At 40.6% G+C, this 18,494-nt stretch overlaps 1 protein-coding gene and 1 long non-coding RNA gene across 4 annotated transcripts in view; one reads left to right on the top strand and one right to left on the bottom strand.

The window, feature by feature from the left end:
* Positions 1 to 591: 591 nt before the first annotated feature.
* LOC111179986 (uncharacterized) lies at positions 592 to 18,218 on the bottom strand. Of its 3 annotated transcripts, XR_016394270.1 has the most exons (7): positions 18,083 to 18,218; positions 15,505 to 15,582; positions 14,488 to 14,588; positions 13,850 to 13,915; positions 12,385 to 12,640; positions 9,100 to 9,191; positions 592 to 1,548 (listed from the first exon to the last, which is right to left on the bottom strand). It is a non-coding gene; the product is annotated as an uncharacterized LOC111179986 (long non-coding RNA). The 3 variants fall into 3 exon arrangements; XR_004022201.2 differs by lacking the exon at positions 12,385 to 12,640 and having other exon boundaries at positions 596 to 1,548; positions 18,083 to 18,206; XR_002646067.2 differs by lacking the exons at positions 12,385 to 12,640; positions 18,083 to 18,218 and adding an exon at positions 17,488 to 17,767 and having other exon boundaries at positions 596 to 1,548.
* Positions 17,952 to 18,494, top strand: part of SLC22A15 (solute carrier family 22 member 15) — an 84,068-nt gene continuing 83,525 nt past the window's right edge. The window contains 1 exon segment of the mRNA XM_022583982.3: positions 17,952 to 18,112. Within this exon segment, the coding sequence (XP_022439690.2) occupies positions 18,026 to 18,112 (87 nt within the window). The 5' untranslated portion in view covers positions 17,952 to 18,025.

Raw genomic sequence — 18,494 nt, 5'->3', positions numbered from 1 at the left:
CCTCTCTTTCACTTCTTTGGCATACCTAGAGCTGAGATTGAGGGACAAAACAAAGTTTGCCATCTTGTCAGGAAAAGGAAAGTTCCTCCCATGCCTCACCTGTGATCATCAAGCAGTGACTGCTTTAAAGGAAGTGGCCTTCAGTAAAAATACCAAGAAAGCACCACAGGGCTTAGTTAAATGCAGGATCTATATGGGTTTAAGAAAAGGGTTAATTAAGCAAAAGGGTTAATTTGCTTTTTGTTCAAGTAGAGTACCTCATTCTCTGATAATGCCACAAAATAAAATGTTGCCTACACTTAAACAATAATATTTCTAACAGGCAGTCAGATTAGAAAAACAAAACAAGTTCATTGTCTAATAATTATATTATTTGTTCTAAAATTAGGTATTTTTTTCAGTAATATCAAAGTCAGACATTATTTATTATGTCAATGGTCACATACCCTGAAATAGGTTCAGATCATATATATATATATATATATATATATATATTTTTTTTTTTTTTATGGTACGCGGGCCTCTCACTGTTGTGACCTCTCCCGTTGCGGAGCACAGGCTCTGGACGCGCAGGCTCAGCGGCCATGGCTCACGGGCCCAGCCGCTCCGCGGCATGTGGGATCTTCCCGGACCGGGGCACGAACCCGTGTCCCCTGTATCGGCAGGCAGACTCTCAACCACTGCGCCACCAGGGAAGCCCCCGAGACTCTGAGTTTTTAAAGGACTTTCAGAAATGTTTGAGATCTGAAAAAAAATTGTCTCTCAAATACCAAAAGAAAATTACATGTTTGGTATGGTATGGGGGAGGGTAGTGGGGCTCCAAAGGAAAAGTATGTAGAACATATGCAAGCCCTAAGCCAGCCTTGAACCTCCTGGGAATGATTTTCCACCTACTTTGTTCTTGGTCTATAGCTTGTTTATTGAGAGCAGTGGCTGATAGAGTACAATGGAGAATAACAGAGAATTAGAACATTTAATGCTGAAAGCTACAGTGGAGACCATCTATTCAGGTTTTCAAACTGTGCCTCAGATACAAAAGGAAGGTTGAGGCACTGGGGCCCTGGTCTGCCCTGCTCCTGTTTGTTCCCCCATCTCCTACAACTCCCTGCCCTGACTGCAATCAGAGCAGCTCCACTTGGATCTGTTTAATGTATCCGGATTTGTAAAGTTTTGTTTGGAAAAAGAGTTCACTGCTTAGTATTAGAAAACCACTGATCTATTCTGACTTCATCATTTTACTGATGAGTGCCCTGAGGCACAGAGAATTTAAATAAGTTATCCAAGGTCTCCCAAGTAGCTAAGAAAGCCAGGTGTTCTGATCTCAGTTCAAGACTCTCCTTAGGCAGAGACTGAGGAATCCCAGATATAAGAAAACAAGTTTATTCCAAAATCTGTCCCTGACCTTGTGTTGAGAAGGTGTTATTTCTGTCCTGGAAGGCATGTGGGCCTTGCTAGGGCAGCTGTGATATGGTTCCATCACCATCTTCCCATGTGCGCCTTTCCAGCCATGGACTTGGAGGAGATCTTTTTGAAGGGCTCAGAGAGCATCTGTGGGGAATAAAAATCATTTTATCTCATTTTTAGTACACGGATTATCCTCCAACTCTCATCCCTTAAGAGAAAGTTCTTGTTTCCCATTGAAGAGAAACAAAGATTTTAAAAAATCCTATAAAAACAAAGATTTACAGCTTACAAGAAAACTAATAAGCAAAAATACAACAAAACCAGAAAGTATATAAAGAAGTAAAAGCGTGCATCTGTGATGGCGAAGAACCACCATTGACTAAGTAAAGTTTTGTTAGTCATCCAAACAGGCTATGTAACCCACACAGTAGCTGCTAGCCACACTGGCTTCTGAGCACTCGAAATGGGGCTGGTCCAAACTGAGATGCGCTGGAGGTGCAAAATATACACCAGAATCAAGATTTAATACGAAAAAAATTTTAGAAGAATGTAAAATCTCTCAATAATTATTTATTTTATTGATTCGTGTTGAAATAACATTTTGGATATATTGGGCTAAGTAAAGTGTATCATTAAAATTAATTTCACTTATTCTTTTTGCTGTTTTTAACGTGCCTACTAGAAAAATGTTAATTATGTATTTAAATATAATGCTTGTGTTATATTTCTATTTGGACAGCACCGGGCTGGAAGTAACTAATTCATGTCCATGGCAACTGAGCTGAGAAGGCTGGGGTTCTTTCCAGGAATAGCTTCCTCCCTGCATGGTCCTGGCCCGAAACTAAGGTCTCCATCAAAGAGCAGCTCCAGGCTGTTCACTCAGGCTCTCAAATTATGTGCCTTCAGGGAGTGGTCATTAAAATCATTTGCATCAGAAACCTGACTTAACCTGAGGATATGCCATTTAGCAGGTTTTCAGGGTTATGAGATAACAGTCTAAAGGGCAAATTCCATTTAAGTTGATTTTCAAGTACCGCTTCTGTGGTGTCAAAGCAAAAAAGCAAAAAACTCCCTACAGTGAATTTCTACTTTCTAAGTAGGTGGTATTAGATCTGTTAAAAGCAGAAACATACTAAAACCTATGTTGCTCAGGACTTTGCCTGACAGAAATCTCTGGAAGTTTTATTTTTTGTCATCTCTAAAACAAACCTTTAATCAGATAAATATTTTAGTCTCACGGGAGATGCCTTTCAAAAGAAATGCCTGACATAAAACAAAACTGAAGTGTTTTGTTGGTTTAGGATATACTTTCTCTTTTTTATAAAAGCGAAGTTTTGGTCTGTGAGAAATGAGAGGCACTACATTTAGAGCTGAAGTTTGGTTAACACTGAAAATTGCTAGAGCTCTGAAGAAAAGAACAATTATGAAGAGCGTGTTAGAGTTCTAAAAATAAACCAAACCCAAAACAAACAAATAAAGCACTTGCAAAGCACTTGCTTCCCCCCCCCCCCCCACCCCCCCGGGTATGCGGGGCTCTCACTGTTGTGGCCTCTCCCGTTGTGGAACACAGGCTCCGGACGCGCAGGCTCAGCGGCCATGGCTCATGGGCCCAGCCGCTCCACGGCATGTGGGATCTTCCCGGACCGGGGCACGAACCCGTGTCCCCTGCACCGGCAGGTGGACTCTCAACCACTGTGCCACCAGGGAAGCCCAGCACTTGCTTTTTTAAAAAAACAATATGATAGACATTCAAATTTGAAATGGACCCATGATAGGCTGAGTAATGGCCCTCAAAGATACAAACATCCTAATCCCTGGAGGCTGGAAATGTGACCTTATATTGCCAAAGGGACTTTGCAGGTGTGATTAAGGAAGGATCCTGACAGAGGGAGATTATCCTGGATTATCCAGGGAGGCCCTAAATGTAGTCACAAGTGTCCTTACAAGAGAAAAGTAGAGGGATATTTGACTACAGAAGAGAAGGCACGAAGACTACAGACCACGAAGCAGAGACCTGAGTGATGTAACACAAGCCAGGGAATGTCAGCAGCCGCCAGAAGTTGGAAGGGGCAGGGAATAGATTCTCCCCTGGAGCCTCAAGAAGGAACAAGCCCTGCTGACACCTTGATTTTAGTACCATTAGACTCATTGCAGACTATGGCCTCCAGAACTGTAAGAGAGTAAACTTCTATTGTATTCAGTCACTACATTTGTGGCAATGTGTAATGGCAGCAGTAGGACCCTAATACAGGACCCCAGTGACTTCACAAAATTAACCTAGAGGCTGAATTTTTTTCCCTTCAATCACATTAGTTTTTATAGGCTTAAAGCATGGAAAATAGAAATTTCTAAGATAAAGGTCTTGGGAGAACACAGATCAAGGGTAAAGTGCTCTAAATGGCATTTGCCCTTCTTTCCTTAGCTTTTATCCCACTCTCTAGCCTTGGATTCTCCATCCCCTTGTCCTTCCTTGCCCTCCCTCTCCCAATATCCTCCACCCCAAGATTAGCAACCCATCCAGATGCAACTTCAGATGTACTTTTGTGTCTGACTTGCCAAACCTCTATAATGTTAACAGAAACATTCCAATTTTCCTTTTGAAATCATCTATGGTACAATAATAAATGTAACTACCAGCTCATGGTTTATAATAAATATTAATTCATTTATTCAGCAAATTCTTATTGAGTACCAACTAAGCCCTAGGCACTATGTTAGATCCTGGCAGAACAGCAGGGAACAAGGTAGATGTGGTCCCTGCCTTCATTTACAGATTAGTAAAGGAGATGGACTACAGCAAGTAAACATAAATACATAAAAGGACCAAGTGTGGTTAAATGCTGTGACAGAGACAAAGAGAGTACAGTGCCAGGGAATAACAGAGCTGGCCTGTCTTAGGAAATGGCATTTGTCTTGTAAAGAGCAGGGTGGGGGGAAGAGAGCATCCCACATGGAGAGACAGCACCCAAGGACCCAGGTGGGGCAAGAGCTTAGTGTGTGTCAGAGATGCAAACAAACCCATTTGGGCAGAGCACAGCAGGAAGGGAGGACAAGAGCACAAATGAAGTTAGGTAGGCAGGGGACAGATGACCTAGAGATTCAAGGGTAATGGCAGACATTGCTGGTCCCTTTTCTCCTGGTGAACAGCCTGGAAGTATCAGGAGCTGGAAAGCCTCTAGCTAAGAAATATGCCAGTAACTGAAGCCTTACCAGTAGAGATGCATTCCTTTAAGTTTGGAAATTTTATCTGAATATCTTCCACCCTCCAGGAAGCATTTTAAACCATTATCAGTTAACACTTTGGTGGGAATTAGTTTCCTGGACTCCTTTCTTTGATTCAACACTTACCGCATGTCCTCTTGTGCCAGACAGCCCCGTTTGGGGTACTACACGGATATGAAGGATAGGAGAGAGCCTGGTCCTGCTCTCACGGAGCACAGTGGTAGTAAAGTGCTATGAGGGAAAATCGTAGGGAGCAAATGAGAGTGGCTCACAGCAGGCCCCAGACTGATCTGGGCAAAGGAAGAGGGCTTCGGGGAGGAAGTGGCACTTAAACAGGAAACTGAAGGATGAATAGGAGTTGGCCAGGTCAGTGTGTGTGTAGCGAGGAACTGAAGAGGAGTACTCCTGGTCTGTCTGGAGTCCTATGGAATTAGGACACTACAAGAGCTGAGAGAAGTCCAGTGTGTAGAGATTGAAAGTGAGGATGGAAGAGAGAGGACTGCATGGGTAACCTTGGAGGCCCTGGTAAATGAATTTGGACTCTACTCTAAAAACAAAGAGAAGCTGTTAATGGGTCATAAGCAGAAGAGTTATAGGCTCAAGTTTGCATTTCAAAAAGATCACCCATGTTTTGGTGTAGAGAATGGGATTGGAGGTAAATAAGAGTGAAAGTGAAAGAACATTCAGAAGGCGATTGCTGGCTTTCAGGCAGGAAATGATGGTGGCTTGGATGAGGATGAAGATTTCCTAATTGCAGAGCCTACTTAATCTTTGCATTTACATTTATTTACAATTTAGATTAAATATCAAGTCTTTATCAATTATGTTGGTCAGATATTGAGTATGATTTTTATGCCTTTGCAAAGAAGTAGAGTATTATTTTTTATATAAGTGAAATTAATTTCAGTCTCAAGCCATATTCTTCTGGAATTTGTAAATTCGACTTCGGTCAATTTGCGGGGGGGGGGTGTTTTTCCACTTCTTCCTTGGTATGTATCTGAATTTGGGGAAGAAGGTATGCTGAGATCTTGTACAAAGTGGGTGTCGGGGGAGCAATCTTGTCTCCTTGATTGTGTTCTACTCTGAAACCCACTGACACATCCTTGGTCACATATCTCTCTTCTGCTCTAGAATCATGCTTGGTATGTAGGACCAATAGTTTCTTGTTGGATCTCGGGGACAGGTTCAAGAGATATTTAGAAGGAAAAAAAATGTATTTAATGATTCATATACACTGAGAGCGAAGCTTCAAGAATGACTTGTAGATTTTTTTGCATTAGAAACTGGATGGTACCTTTCAACGAGACAGGAAACTTGGGAGAGGAGCAGGTGCAGGGCAGTGGGCTGGAATCATGTGGTCACTTTAGAACATGATGTGTTTGAAATATTCAAGATGAGATATTGAAGAAGTGATTGGTAATGGGGGAGTCTGAAGCTTGGAAAACATCTGGGGTTGAGAAAATACACACACACACACACACACACACACACACACACACGGTTTTTTCAGTGTAAAATAGAAGGTAGTGGAAGCTTTGAGACACCATGAGATCCCCTGGAGAAAGAGAAAGAGTGTGGAGTAAAATAAGAAGAGGGCTTTGGAAAAAGCCTGAGGAATATTCAAAGATTGGGCAGAAGGAGAACTGGCAAAATATCCATGGAGGTAAGAGGAAAACAAGAATGGCATGAAACAAAAGTCTCAAGAAGAAAGTCTTTAAAGGTGGGAGTGGTGAACAATATTAAATGCTACTGTTGTTCAGTCAAGTAAGATGAAAACTGAAAAGTATCCTCTGGACTAAAAAGTCCTTGGTGATCCCAGAAAGAGCGATTCTAGGGTATGAAAAAAGCAAAAGCCAAATTGGTGTGAAGAGTCTACCATGAACATGTGGGGCAGTCACTAGACACTTCAGAAGAGTCATGCCCTTGCAGGAGGCCTAAATTAGCCCTGCAGTAGGGGCTGCTCCAAACCCACTCCAACAAAGCTTAAGAAAAAGCTTCAAAAGGTCAAGCTAATGCACAAATAAATAAACTGCCTGCTAGGACAAAGGCTAACAAGCTTTAACTAAGACAGCAACATCCAGTGGTCAATAACAAAACTTCACAATTTATAGAATCCAATAAAAAATCATTTACACGCACCCCAATGTTCACAGCAGCACTGTTTACAATTGCCAAGACGTGGAAGCAACTTAAGTGTCCATCAACAGATGACTGGATAAAGAACAAGTGGTATATATGTGTATCTATATATATAATGGAATATATATATAATAGAATATATATATAGTGGAATACTACTCAGCCATAAAAATGAATGAAATAATGCCATTTGCAGCAACATGCATGGACCTAGCCATTATTATACTAAGTGAAGTAAATCAGACAAAGACAAATACCATATGATATCACTTATATGTGAAATCTAAAAAAAATGATACAAATGAACTTATTTACAAAACAGAAATAGACTCACAGACATAGAAAACAAACTCATCATTACCAAAAGGGAAAGGGGTGGGGAGAGATAAACTGGGAATTTGGGATTAACAGATACACACTGCTATATATAAAATAGATAAACAACAAGGACCTACTGTATAGCACAGGGAACTATAGCCAATATCTTATAATAACCTATAGTTGAAAATAATATGAAAAAGAGTATATATATATATATAACATATATACATATAACTGAATCACTTTGCTGTACACCTGAAACATTGTAAATCAACTATACTTCCATTTTTAAAACCTCCTCCCAAATTAAAAATCACTATATATAAGAAGCAAGGAATTGGGACTTATAACCAGGAGAAAAATCAATCAATAGAAACAAACCCAGAAAGGAAGAGATAAGAGAATGAGCAGATTAGCAGACAAAGACTTCAAAATAGTTATTAGAAATATGGCCATGTATTGGGGAAAATATGACTACAATGAGAAGTGAAGATATAAAAAAGAAAATATAAGCAATCATATTTCTTTTTCAGTAAGCACCACCGCCCCACCAAAAAAAACTATAACCTGCCCTGCAGCCTCTTTTTTGCAAAAGATTTTATTTTTCTATAACTTTGTACTTTTGTTTCCTTGTATGAAAGTATTTTAAAATTGCCTTGGGGAGCATATCATATGTAATTTTTAAAGAAAGTTTAAAGTGACCTTGATAGGTGCTGGGGAAGGAGGGAGGCAGGTGTGATTGTGATAGAATTCCAGATGCACTTTTGCCCTGAATTGACATTGTTTGTAGAAAGTACAAGACTTCCTGGTCTCTGAGCACAGAGCAGATGAGCACAGAACAGACTAGAGCTGCAGGGATGACCAGGTTGTGTGTTCTCCTGAACAGGCTGGCGTCTCGGGTCCACCTGCCTATTGGTCCCTCTGACCTAAGGTCTAACAGTCCTGAGCCTTATTGTGGCAGAACTCTCATAAATGCTGGCTATATTCTCCTTTAACCATCCTTTGGGAGCTTTAAGAGTACTTTTAAAGGTATACTTAAAGTTAAAAGAAATATTACTTAAAAGGAAAACATTAAAGTTCAGGAGCTCATCTGGTATATTTGTGAGCATCTTTATCAGAGCTATGTTGAGTCTTGGGCACATCAGCAATTTAAGGTAACAGGAGAAAGACCAGATCTTCTCACCTAGCTCTGCATCCCCATTAAGGAGGTATAGGTTTCCCCTAAGGATATTCATACCATAAACATTGATCTCAAAGCTGAATTTTCAAATTTGAAATCTCCCATATTATCAGCTTTTCCAAGATTGTTCATACGGTCAAGAACTCATGGGAGCTCACATTATTTTAGTTCATAGATCACTTTAGTTCTAAAGCATTACTAGAAACCTTAAACTTTAAAATTATAAATGATAGGACATATTTTTATTTACACTCATTTAACTGAAAACTTATTTATTTCTGCACAGCCCCATGCCAGTAAGGGAATTAGAAGTCATGTTTTTAGCTATTCCCTGGATGAAGGAAAATAGAAATGTGGGTCTCAGTTGACTGCACCAAGCTGTCATGCTTATATTTGGTGCTGCTGGTCACATGTTGGCAGGGCCAGAAGAGAGCCCCAGGACCAAATCCATCCTTACCTTCTATATCCAGCTTCAAATAAAACATCTCCATCAGCACATCTTCTCCCTGTGCAAACCACTTCACTGAATAGAAAACTTCTCTGCTTAAGTGATTTCTCGTTATCAGCTTGTATTTTGACATCCAACAAACTAAAACTAAATTTTTAGTCTGAAGCAATAACTTTCCATTATATGTTATTTCAAGAAGCACCCATCTCCTTGCAACAGAGCATGTATTTATCTCATAAACACATACACGGCTGAAAAGAGCAATGACAAAAATAAAAACATAAACACAAAATGACTCGGTATCTTTGATCAAATATTTTTATTAGTTATATTTATTTTATGCCATAGACATTTTGCTCCTAAAATCTCATCTTCTTTCACTTACTTTAGTTCTTCATTTTATCCTCAATGGACCTGTCTCATGTCTTGACCATGGGAAGAAGATGCTGAGGAAAAGGCAAGCTGGTCACCAGGATGCTGTAAATGGCAATGACACATCATTAGGAACACCGTCATATAACAGACCAGGCCGAGAATACATCATTAAGAACCCAGACAGAAGATCATCATCTTCCATCATCACCTTTAAGCACCTCCAAAGGAACTGTTTACTGCTTTGTCTGCAAAAAGTGCTCTGAACACTAAACCAAAGAGACAAAACATCCTTTAGCGGATTGTTGGAGCACTTAAGGAGGTGTAAATTGTAATTAGCCATATGTTAGACTTTCACAGCCCAATAAGAAAGAAGCCTGATGGTGCAAGATCTCTGTGGCCCAGTTTTTCAGGTCAAAAGCAGAATGGCTGTTGAGTAAGGAATAATCCACAAAGGAAAGCTACAGTGCTATTCCATTCTCTGGCTTCAAACACAACAGATGAGAAAGCCTTCAGCACGTGTTTGCGATTGCAGTCATGTTGCTGAGTTATTAGGGAGGGAGGGCCCCTATTGAGCTAAAGTCCCAACCTTAAAATCGTGGATCTGGGGACATTTACTCTGTTTACAAAGGAATCAGAGTGTAAATGTGTTACAAAGATAATATTGTTCTATATTAATATTTCCAGATAAGAAAAAATGGTTCAGAGATGGGGCCTGTACCAGAGAGTGGAATCTGTTAGTAAAAACAAACAAACAAAACAAAACAAAAACAAAAAACAACTCACAAACTTTTGAGAACTTGGTTTTAGCTGCTGCTGTGCTAACTAATTATGTGGCTTGCAGTATGTCCCTGAATCATCTTAAACCTATTATCTAACCTCCCATAGCCTAAATTTAACATTTTTATAATGTGGGGGGGTGGGCTCAGTGATTTCTAAAAAATGGCATTCAAAATGTGTGTGTGTATGAGTGCACCCTCTCCAGTACCCTCATTGTCCTGAGGAAAAACCATTAACTTCGGGCTTCCTGGTGGTGCAGTGGTTAAGAATCCGCCTGCCAATGCAGGGGACACAGGTTCGAGCCCTGGTCAGGGAAGATCCCACACGATGTGGAGCAACTAAGCCTGTGCTCCACAACTACTGAGCCTGTGCTCTAGAGCCCATGAGCCACAACTACTGAGCCTGCATGCCACAACTACTGAAGCCTGCATGCCTAGAGCCCGTGCTCCGCAACAAGAGAAGCCACTGCAATGAGAAGCTTGCGCACTGCAATGAAGAGTAGCCCCCGCTTGCCGCAACTAGAGAAAGCCCACACGCAGCAACGAAGACCCACTGCAACCAAAAATAAATAAATAAAATATTTTTTTTTTAAAAAAAACATTAACTTCATTGGGTTTGCACAACGTCCTGTGACAAAAAAAGGTGAAGGAAAATGAATGAAATACTGCCATTTGCAGCAACATGGATGGACCTATCATACTAAGAAGTCAGGCAGAGAAAGACAAATACCATATGATATTGCTTATATGTGGAATCTAAAATACGACACAAATGAACTTATTTACAAAACAGAATAAGACTCACAGACATAGAAAACAAATATATGGTTACCAAAGTAGAAAAGGAGTTGGGGAGGGATACATTAGGAGTTTGGGATTAGCTGATACAAACTACTAAATATAAAATAGATAAACAACAATGACCTACTGTATAGCCCAGGGAACTATATTCAATATCTTGTAATAACCTATAGTAGAAAATAATCTGAAAAAGTATACATATATATATACATATATATGTAAAACTAAATCATTTTGCTGTACACCTGAAACTAACATAAGATTGTAAATCAACTATAATGCAATTAAAAATGTCTTTATTAGACAAAGGTGAAAGAAGAATCTCAGGCCTGGTAGGAGGGGCAAATAAAACTGAGACTATCCAAAATCTTGCACTGAAACAGATAATTGACAGGAGGATTTGATTTGCTGTTTGGCTGAGAATAATATACTCTTCTCATTCATATGAAAACCGATGAAGATGAGTTTATATCATTTAAGATGCAATATGATCTTCAGGCTCAAATAGCTGGATGCCAGTAAATTAAGGATTAACTTGGTTCTGAAAATTCATGTGAATTTGTGCACTCATCTAACTTTCTGCTAAGTGACTCTCACTACTATAGGGAGATAACAAGATCTGGCTAATTCTTCTTAAGGCAGATAAACATAGGGACAAGAGCCTTCAGACTGAAGAAGACATAATGGATACCATTCTTCTTTCTAATCTACTTAGCCACATTGTTATGTTTTAATTTGGAGCCTATTTCATGATCAGATAGTAGAGCAAGTGTGCAATTTCCAGAGTCGACAACTCCTCCTCCTCTTCCTCGCTCTAACCCCTACCACCCCATCCAGTACTGCAGCCAAGAAGAAAGTCTTCACTGGAAGGCAAGCGCCACTAGCGAGAGGAGAGGCTTTGCTGGTTTAACCCTGTATTCCTCACACCTAGAATAATATGCCCAGGACGCATTTGTTGAAAGAATTCTCATACATAACGATTTTCAGAATGGTTTCGGGATTGGTAACTTCTCCTTTTTGAGACTGAGTAGATCCAGTGGATCAAACTTGATTCTCTGAAATCTACTTTGGGTTCCTACTTTCTGAAGGCAATGTAAATTGCTGGTTTTAATTTAGAAAGCCCAGTTGGGGTTAAGACTCTTGATATGCAGGTTATCATCATGTTTGTGCAATACTTAACCAACTCAAGTGGTTCAGGCAATTCCAATAGCACCCAGATTTTAATCCTGGGGAACTTTGGGGCATTTGGCAAATTTTTATCCATCCTACTGAATTATATAGCCTCAAATGATAGACGTCCATGAGTATGGCAAATTCGTCATTTCAGTCTGTATTCCCTAGTTGTAAAACTTCCCTGTATAAGAAATAGCAGCAGCATAGCGGCAGTAACAGCAACAACCCTGACATTTTCATTAAAGTTGGGCACTCAGGAATGAATCTGTTGAATTAAATGAATGTCCCATTCTCTAAGCTCAGTGCCTCTTGGGACAGCATGTAAAACTGGACTCTTAGCAAGCAAAACACTCTATGATCTAAATTCAAACATAAGTAATGGCTAATTTCCCTCATATTTCATCTCTTTCTGCTATAACCTAAAAACAGAACTTTAGACCTAACTCTATTCATACTCTTTTATTGCTAAGGTTTGAGACATGGAAATGGCCAATTCCTCCATATCAGATTTAGATCTAATTTAGTATATGCTTTCACCCACTTACAGATGGTTTTTGAATGACAGTTGTTGGTTTGGAGGGCCAGAACACGGAGACACGTCCATCTCACTGCTAATTCCATTATCGTTTTGCTTTTCCTCCCTTTGTCTTCTTGCTCCTTCCTCCCAGACATCTGTCCTCAAAATCTGGCTTCCTTGTGATCTGGTCACTCCCATCACATTTGCTGTGTTTATATCAACTTAATGTTGACAGAGGTATTTGGACTTTGGCTGTCTTTATTAAGGCATGTTGCTGTAACTTACTAACAAAGAGTTATCTCAGCATAAAGGTTTATGCAGAAGGAAAAATGTTCTTTAGATTTTTTAAAAAGACTAACTCTGGGTACATTTAGGCTGGTATACAACACTGATTTCCAAGGATTTGAAACAACACTTAACACACATGAATTCTGTTATCTTGCATACCAAATTTCAGTAGCCTTCCGGGACACCAAATTACCAGTGAAGCAAAAGGCATGACACTGTGGTTAGGTGTGGAGGTTTTACAACAAAAGAAAGAAGATGACAATAATTGAGTATATTTGCTTCAAGGCTTTATGTAATTTACCAGATAAAGTTAACCTTTCTTCCTCTCATATCCCAACAAGTGTATATTTGATAGACACACTATTTTAAACATTATTTTAATTGTTTATTATTTAAAAAAACCCCAGATGTTCATTACTTCTGAGTTATTAAAAGAAATACAGGTACTATAAAATTATAGTAGGAAAGGACTTAAGAAAAAGAAAAATGAGTAAAGAATGGTCAGATGGGGAAAATATGCTCTCAAAATGGAACTCTTTGCTAAGAGCCACAGATGCAATACCTTGAGCCTCAGGAGAGCTTTAATTAGTCCTGCTCTTCCTTCAGCGCATGCTCAGAAGCTCTGGCACGGACTGTAAATGAGGGCAAGGAAATCCAGCAGGGGCCTGGGTGGGTTAAGGGGGGGGAAGGGCAGGATCTTAAAGGGGCAACGACCATTTAAAAGAGCAATGCCTCTAGGCCCCGCCATTCCTATCTCAGGTCCTTCAACCTACCACTACCAACCTACTCTACCTTCTGTGTTCCCTACCTCAGTTAACAGTACTACCTCTGGGCTTCCCTGGTGGTGCAGTGGTTAGGAATCCGCCTGCCAATGCAGGGGACACGGCTTCGAGCCCTGGTCCGGGAAGATCCCACAAGCCGCGAAGCAACTCAGCCCATGCGCCACAACTACTGAGCCTGTGCTCTAGAGCCCAAGAGCCACAACTACGAAGCCCGTGTGACACAACTACTGAAGCCCATGTGCCTAGAGCCCATAGTCTGCAACAAGAGAAGCCACCGCAATGAGAAGCCCGCACACCTCAACAAAGAGCAGCCCCCGCTCGCCGCAACTAGAGAAAGCCCGTGCACAGGCAAGGAAGACCCAATGCAGCCAAAAATAAATAAATGAAATAAATAAATTTATATATATAAAAAAATAGTACTACCTCCATTTTCCCAGTTGTTGAAGCCAGAAACATAGGAATCATTGCTGATTTCTCTCTCGTATGCTTCTGCAAAATGAATCACTGTCAATTTTTGCAGATTTTACCTTAAATTTGACTTCACTTCTCAATCCCTATTACCACTGTCCTGGTTTAAGCTCTCAGACCCTCACTGGGTCCTGCCTGGGCCCTTACAACAGTGTCTCAACTGGTGTTATGTGCATTTTCCACTGCTGCCAAATCATCTTTTGAAAATCACACCGCTCAACCTGAAAAAACACTTCAGTGGTCCCCATCACCTGCAGGAAAAAGTTGAAGCTCCTTAGCACTGCATACCTGGACTCTATCAATTCACAGACCTCATTTCTGACACTCCCAGGGTTGTATTTTCTGTTCTCACGATAACCAACTGCTTTTAGGATATATGTTCCAACACAATGTGAATTAACACAGAATATGTAGAAAAGTTTCTGACCCACTTAAAATACATAAACTTTTAGCGAGTAAGATGAAATAACCCAACTTCTACTTAACACTTCATTTATTTAGCTATATATCATAAAATATGGATGTATAATTTTTTCACTCTCACGCATAATATCAAAGGAAAATTTCAAAAGTTCAAAATATGACTCTCTTACCTATACAGAATGAACCCATGTCAATGATTTTATTTTAATTGATGAAGGAAGCAGTAGGATGGTAAAGCTGGTTCTAAGAGCATTTGAAGAACTGGTTATTTCTAGGAAAAAAAAAAGATTGCTAGATTATATATAAAATAAGTTAATGTTCTGCGGGGCAATGAAATAATAGATTATTATCTTTCTTATTAAACATAATCATTTACATCTCTACCAAAAAGAAAATCTACAAATTTACATGTAACTGCACAGTATCTAGACTCTAATTCATAGCAAATAGCCAGGTCAAACACTGGTAAATTTTCCTACTGAATTAAATAATTAAATAATCCTGGGGGTGGGCTTGTTGAATAATGCTTCATGATAACATTGAAAGGACACACAGTCCTCTTCTTGCTTTCTGATTATTTCCAAGTGCAGGACAATTTTCCTTAACAGTGAAAGTTTTTTGTTAAACCACTTCACATTAGTCTTGTTCATCAGTGTTTTGGCACCACAATAGTCACTTCTTGAGTCACCTAACAAAGCTTTTCAGAACATAACATTTTATGTCCTCCTATGTTTTCTCCGATAAAGCATTCTGGAATCTCGTGTAGTTTGAAAAGAGAATAAATATATTAAGTAACTATCAACATTGTAGAACAGTGTACAGTTATGTGGATGTTAAAACGTTGAGTAACTACTAAAATAATAATAATGACAACAATAATAACAATAATAGTGCAATGTGTAGCTCCCAAAAATAGAAGAAAGAAGGACCATATAAAAATGGTTTTAAGACTTCAATAGATGGCCAGGAAGTAAAAAGAAAGAAGATGGTAAACATAAAACAAAAAATAGTGCAATGTGTAGCTCCCAAAAACAGAAGAAAGAAAGAAGGACCATATAAAAATGGCTTTAAGACTTCAATAGGTGGCCAGGAAGTAAAAAGAAAGAAGATGGTAAACATAAAACACAAAATAGTAGAAATGATTCTAAATATATCATTCACAATGAGTATAAGTGGGTTTAACTCACCTGTTAAAAGACAGAGACTACAAAATTGGATAGACAAATAAACCCTCCTTCCATAAACATGTCTAGAAGGTAACAAAGCTGAAAGGATGAAAACAAAGGGATTACAAGGAAAATAACAACAACAAAAAATTGACACAGCAATGTTAACATTAGACAAAATGAAAATTAAGACAAAAAGCATTAAGAGAAAAAAAGGTATTTTATCACGATAAAAGGAATGATACAATTGGTACTTTCATAAACTTTCACAAATAAAAAGAGAACTTGATAAAAACTCGAAAATGATAATCATTTTGTAAGATTTTGACACGTTTACTAAAAACTGATACATCCAGCAAAGTAAAATTTAGTAGTAATACAGACTACTTTGATAAAATTAACAAGGTTGATCTAATAGATAAAGAACCTTGCACCCAAACAAATGGAGAGTATTTTCAATACATTCAGTACACTTTTCTAAAATGACCACATACTAGGTCACAAGAAAATTCAAGTTCCAAGATTTAATATCATCTATGTTCACAAAGCATTTAAATTAGTAATCAACAATAAAAAGATGGTTAAAAAATAGCAACAACCTTTAATTGAAAACTTAAAAAAAAAATGAATAGCTCCTTGGGTAGAGAGGACATTACAATGTCATGGAATATTTAAAACTAAAGACAATGTAAGTACCACATGACAAAACTTGTGGAATAGAGCAAAGTAGTACCTAGAGAGAAATGCATAGTCTTATGTATAATTATTCTTATAAAAGGAAAATTGAAAGCAAAAAGCTAAACTTTCAAGTCATGTAGGCAGTAAAAGAATTACATACTAGCAAAAATAAGTAAAGAAAGAAAATAGTTCATATATTCCATAAAATAGAAAACAAAGACATAAAGAAAGAAAAATCACAAAATAAAAACTGGTTTCTTCAAAAAATAATAAAGTAGACAAGCTTCTGGCAAGACTGATAAGAATGGGACAATAAAAATGAATAATATTCAGAATAAAAAAATGGGGCCTAAATACAGCTAGAGCATGATTTAAAAAACCCCAAGAGAACAAGATGAACAAGTTTATTCCAAAAACAACAGAAAAACTAGATAAAATAGTAACACTTCTAGAAAAAAAACTAAAAGTAATTCAAGAACAAAAAGCCATAAAGGGCTTCCCTGGTGGTGCAGTGGTTGAGAGTCCGCCTGCCGATGCAGGGGATACGGGTTCGTGCCCCAGTCCGGGAAGATCCCACATGCCGCGGAGCGGCTAGGCCTGTGAGCCATGGATGCTGAGCCTGTGCGTCCGGAGCCTGTTGCTTTGCAACGGGAGAGGCCACAACAGTGAGAGGCCCGCGTACCAAAAAAAAAAAAAAAAAAGCCATAAAAATAAGTGACATAAATCTCTCTATGTCTGTATCTCTGTAAAAAAGAGGCTCCCCCTGCAAAACAAACCAAGTCCAGATGGTTTAAAGAAGAGTTTTTACTAAATACTTCCAACTCATTTTACTAAGCTACTATAATCTCACAGCCAAATCCAGACAAGAACAGTAACAAGAAAATTATAGACCTAGCTCACTCTCTTAGACGTAAAAAGCTAGATAAAGCATTAGCTGGTTACCTCTTCTGTTCAATATTGTATTGGGTGCCGTGGCCTCGACCATGGAATACTATGTAGCTGTTAAAATCAATCTAAGGAGGTGGAGAAATGAGGCTTAAGGCAAGTGACTAGCGTCCCTAGGTCCTGCTGCATATTTCTCCATTTCCAGCCCTTCAAACTGCTGTTTATCCTTCAAACACTTTGGCAGCCATCACGTCCTGTCCCACAAATTAATCTTTCATCTTTTGTATTTCCTTCGTACCTCATGGATATTTCTATAACCAAATGTATCTCACGGTTTTGCAAGAATTTGGTTGCCTGACCACATAGCTAGCACAGAGCAGGATGGAAGGAAATGTTGAACAGCACTCTTCTTCGAAGGATCTAGAACCCATTCCCACTTACCGCATTTAACTGATTTGTACAAAAGTACAGATTATGCTAGCAGTCACCGGGTCTCCCAACAGTCATCGCGTCCCCCGTCCCCGAAGCAGCGGCTGTGGCTTAGACGCCGCTGCCCTTCCCGTATTTCTCCATCAGAGAGGATGCCGACGCCCGAGCCCACTTCCCACTTCCTCTTTCCTCTCGCTTTAAGCGGCGCAGAAACCCATCTCTCTCAGAAAAGAATCTTTAACAGGAAGCCCAGGGGCCCGGGTACCTGGCATCCCGCCCCGGACCCGCAAGCCCGCGCGGGCCCCGGGCCCCCGGCCCCCCGGCCCCCGACCCCCGACCCCGCCCGCGCAGACGCACCTCCCGCCGCCCCGCCCACGCTCCCACGCCGCGCCCGGACTCCTCGCTGGCTGGGCCGAGCCGGTGCCGGGCGCCGTGGAGCTCGCGCGCCGGGCCGGCCGGGGAGGGCCGCGCCGGAGCGGGGGCGGCGGGAGGGCGGGTCGGGGCCGGGCTCCCGCTGGCGGCTAGGCCGGGGCCGAGCGCGCGGCCGGCCATGGAGGTGGAGGAGGCGTTCCAGGCGGTGGGCGAGATGGGCATCTACCAGATGTACCTGTGCTTCCTGCTGGCGGTGTTACTGCAGGTGAGTCCCCCGCCGCTCGTATGGCTCCCACGTCCCCGCTTCCTGGCCGCCCGGGGAGAGGCGTGCCTCCCTCCCCACTCCCCAGCGCCTGGCCCGGATGCCGAGCCTCTGCAAACCCCGAGGTGTGGCGAGCCTCTCCCGCCTCCACCTTCACCTCGCGCGAGGGCGGCGCTGGGGTAGGCGCCGCGCGTTGGCCTGGGCCCCGGAAAGCCAAGGTCGCCGGCCGGCCTGTCAACCTAATCTCGGATCCTCGTCCCTTAGGCGCCATGCTTCTCTCACCTCGAGTGGGGAAGGACTGCGTGGGGGGCACTTAAGCCAGCGAGCTGGTTAGTAAGAGATGAAAAATTCAGTTGTTACCTGGAATACGCTGTGAATAGGAAGG

The sequence above is a fragment of the Delphinapterus leucas genome, chromosome 1, assembly GCF_059928025.1.
Source record: "Delphinapterus leucas isolate spDelLeu-1000000601 "Yukka" chromosome 1, BTC_Dleu_Yukka2, whole genome shotgun sequence".
In the NCBI taxonomy this organism is placed as follows: domain Eukaryota; kingdom Metazoa; phylum Chordata; class Mammalia; order Artiodactyla; family Monodontidae; genus Delphinapterus; species Delphinapterus leucas.
This window is presented reverse-complemented; position numbering and strand designations above follow the sequence as displayed.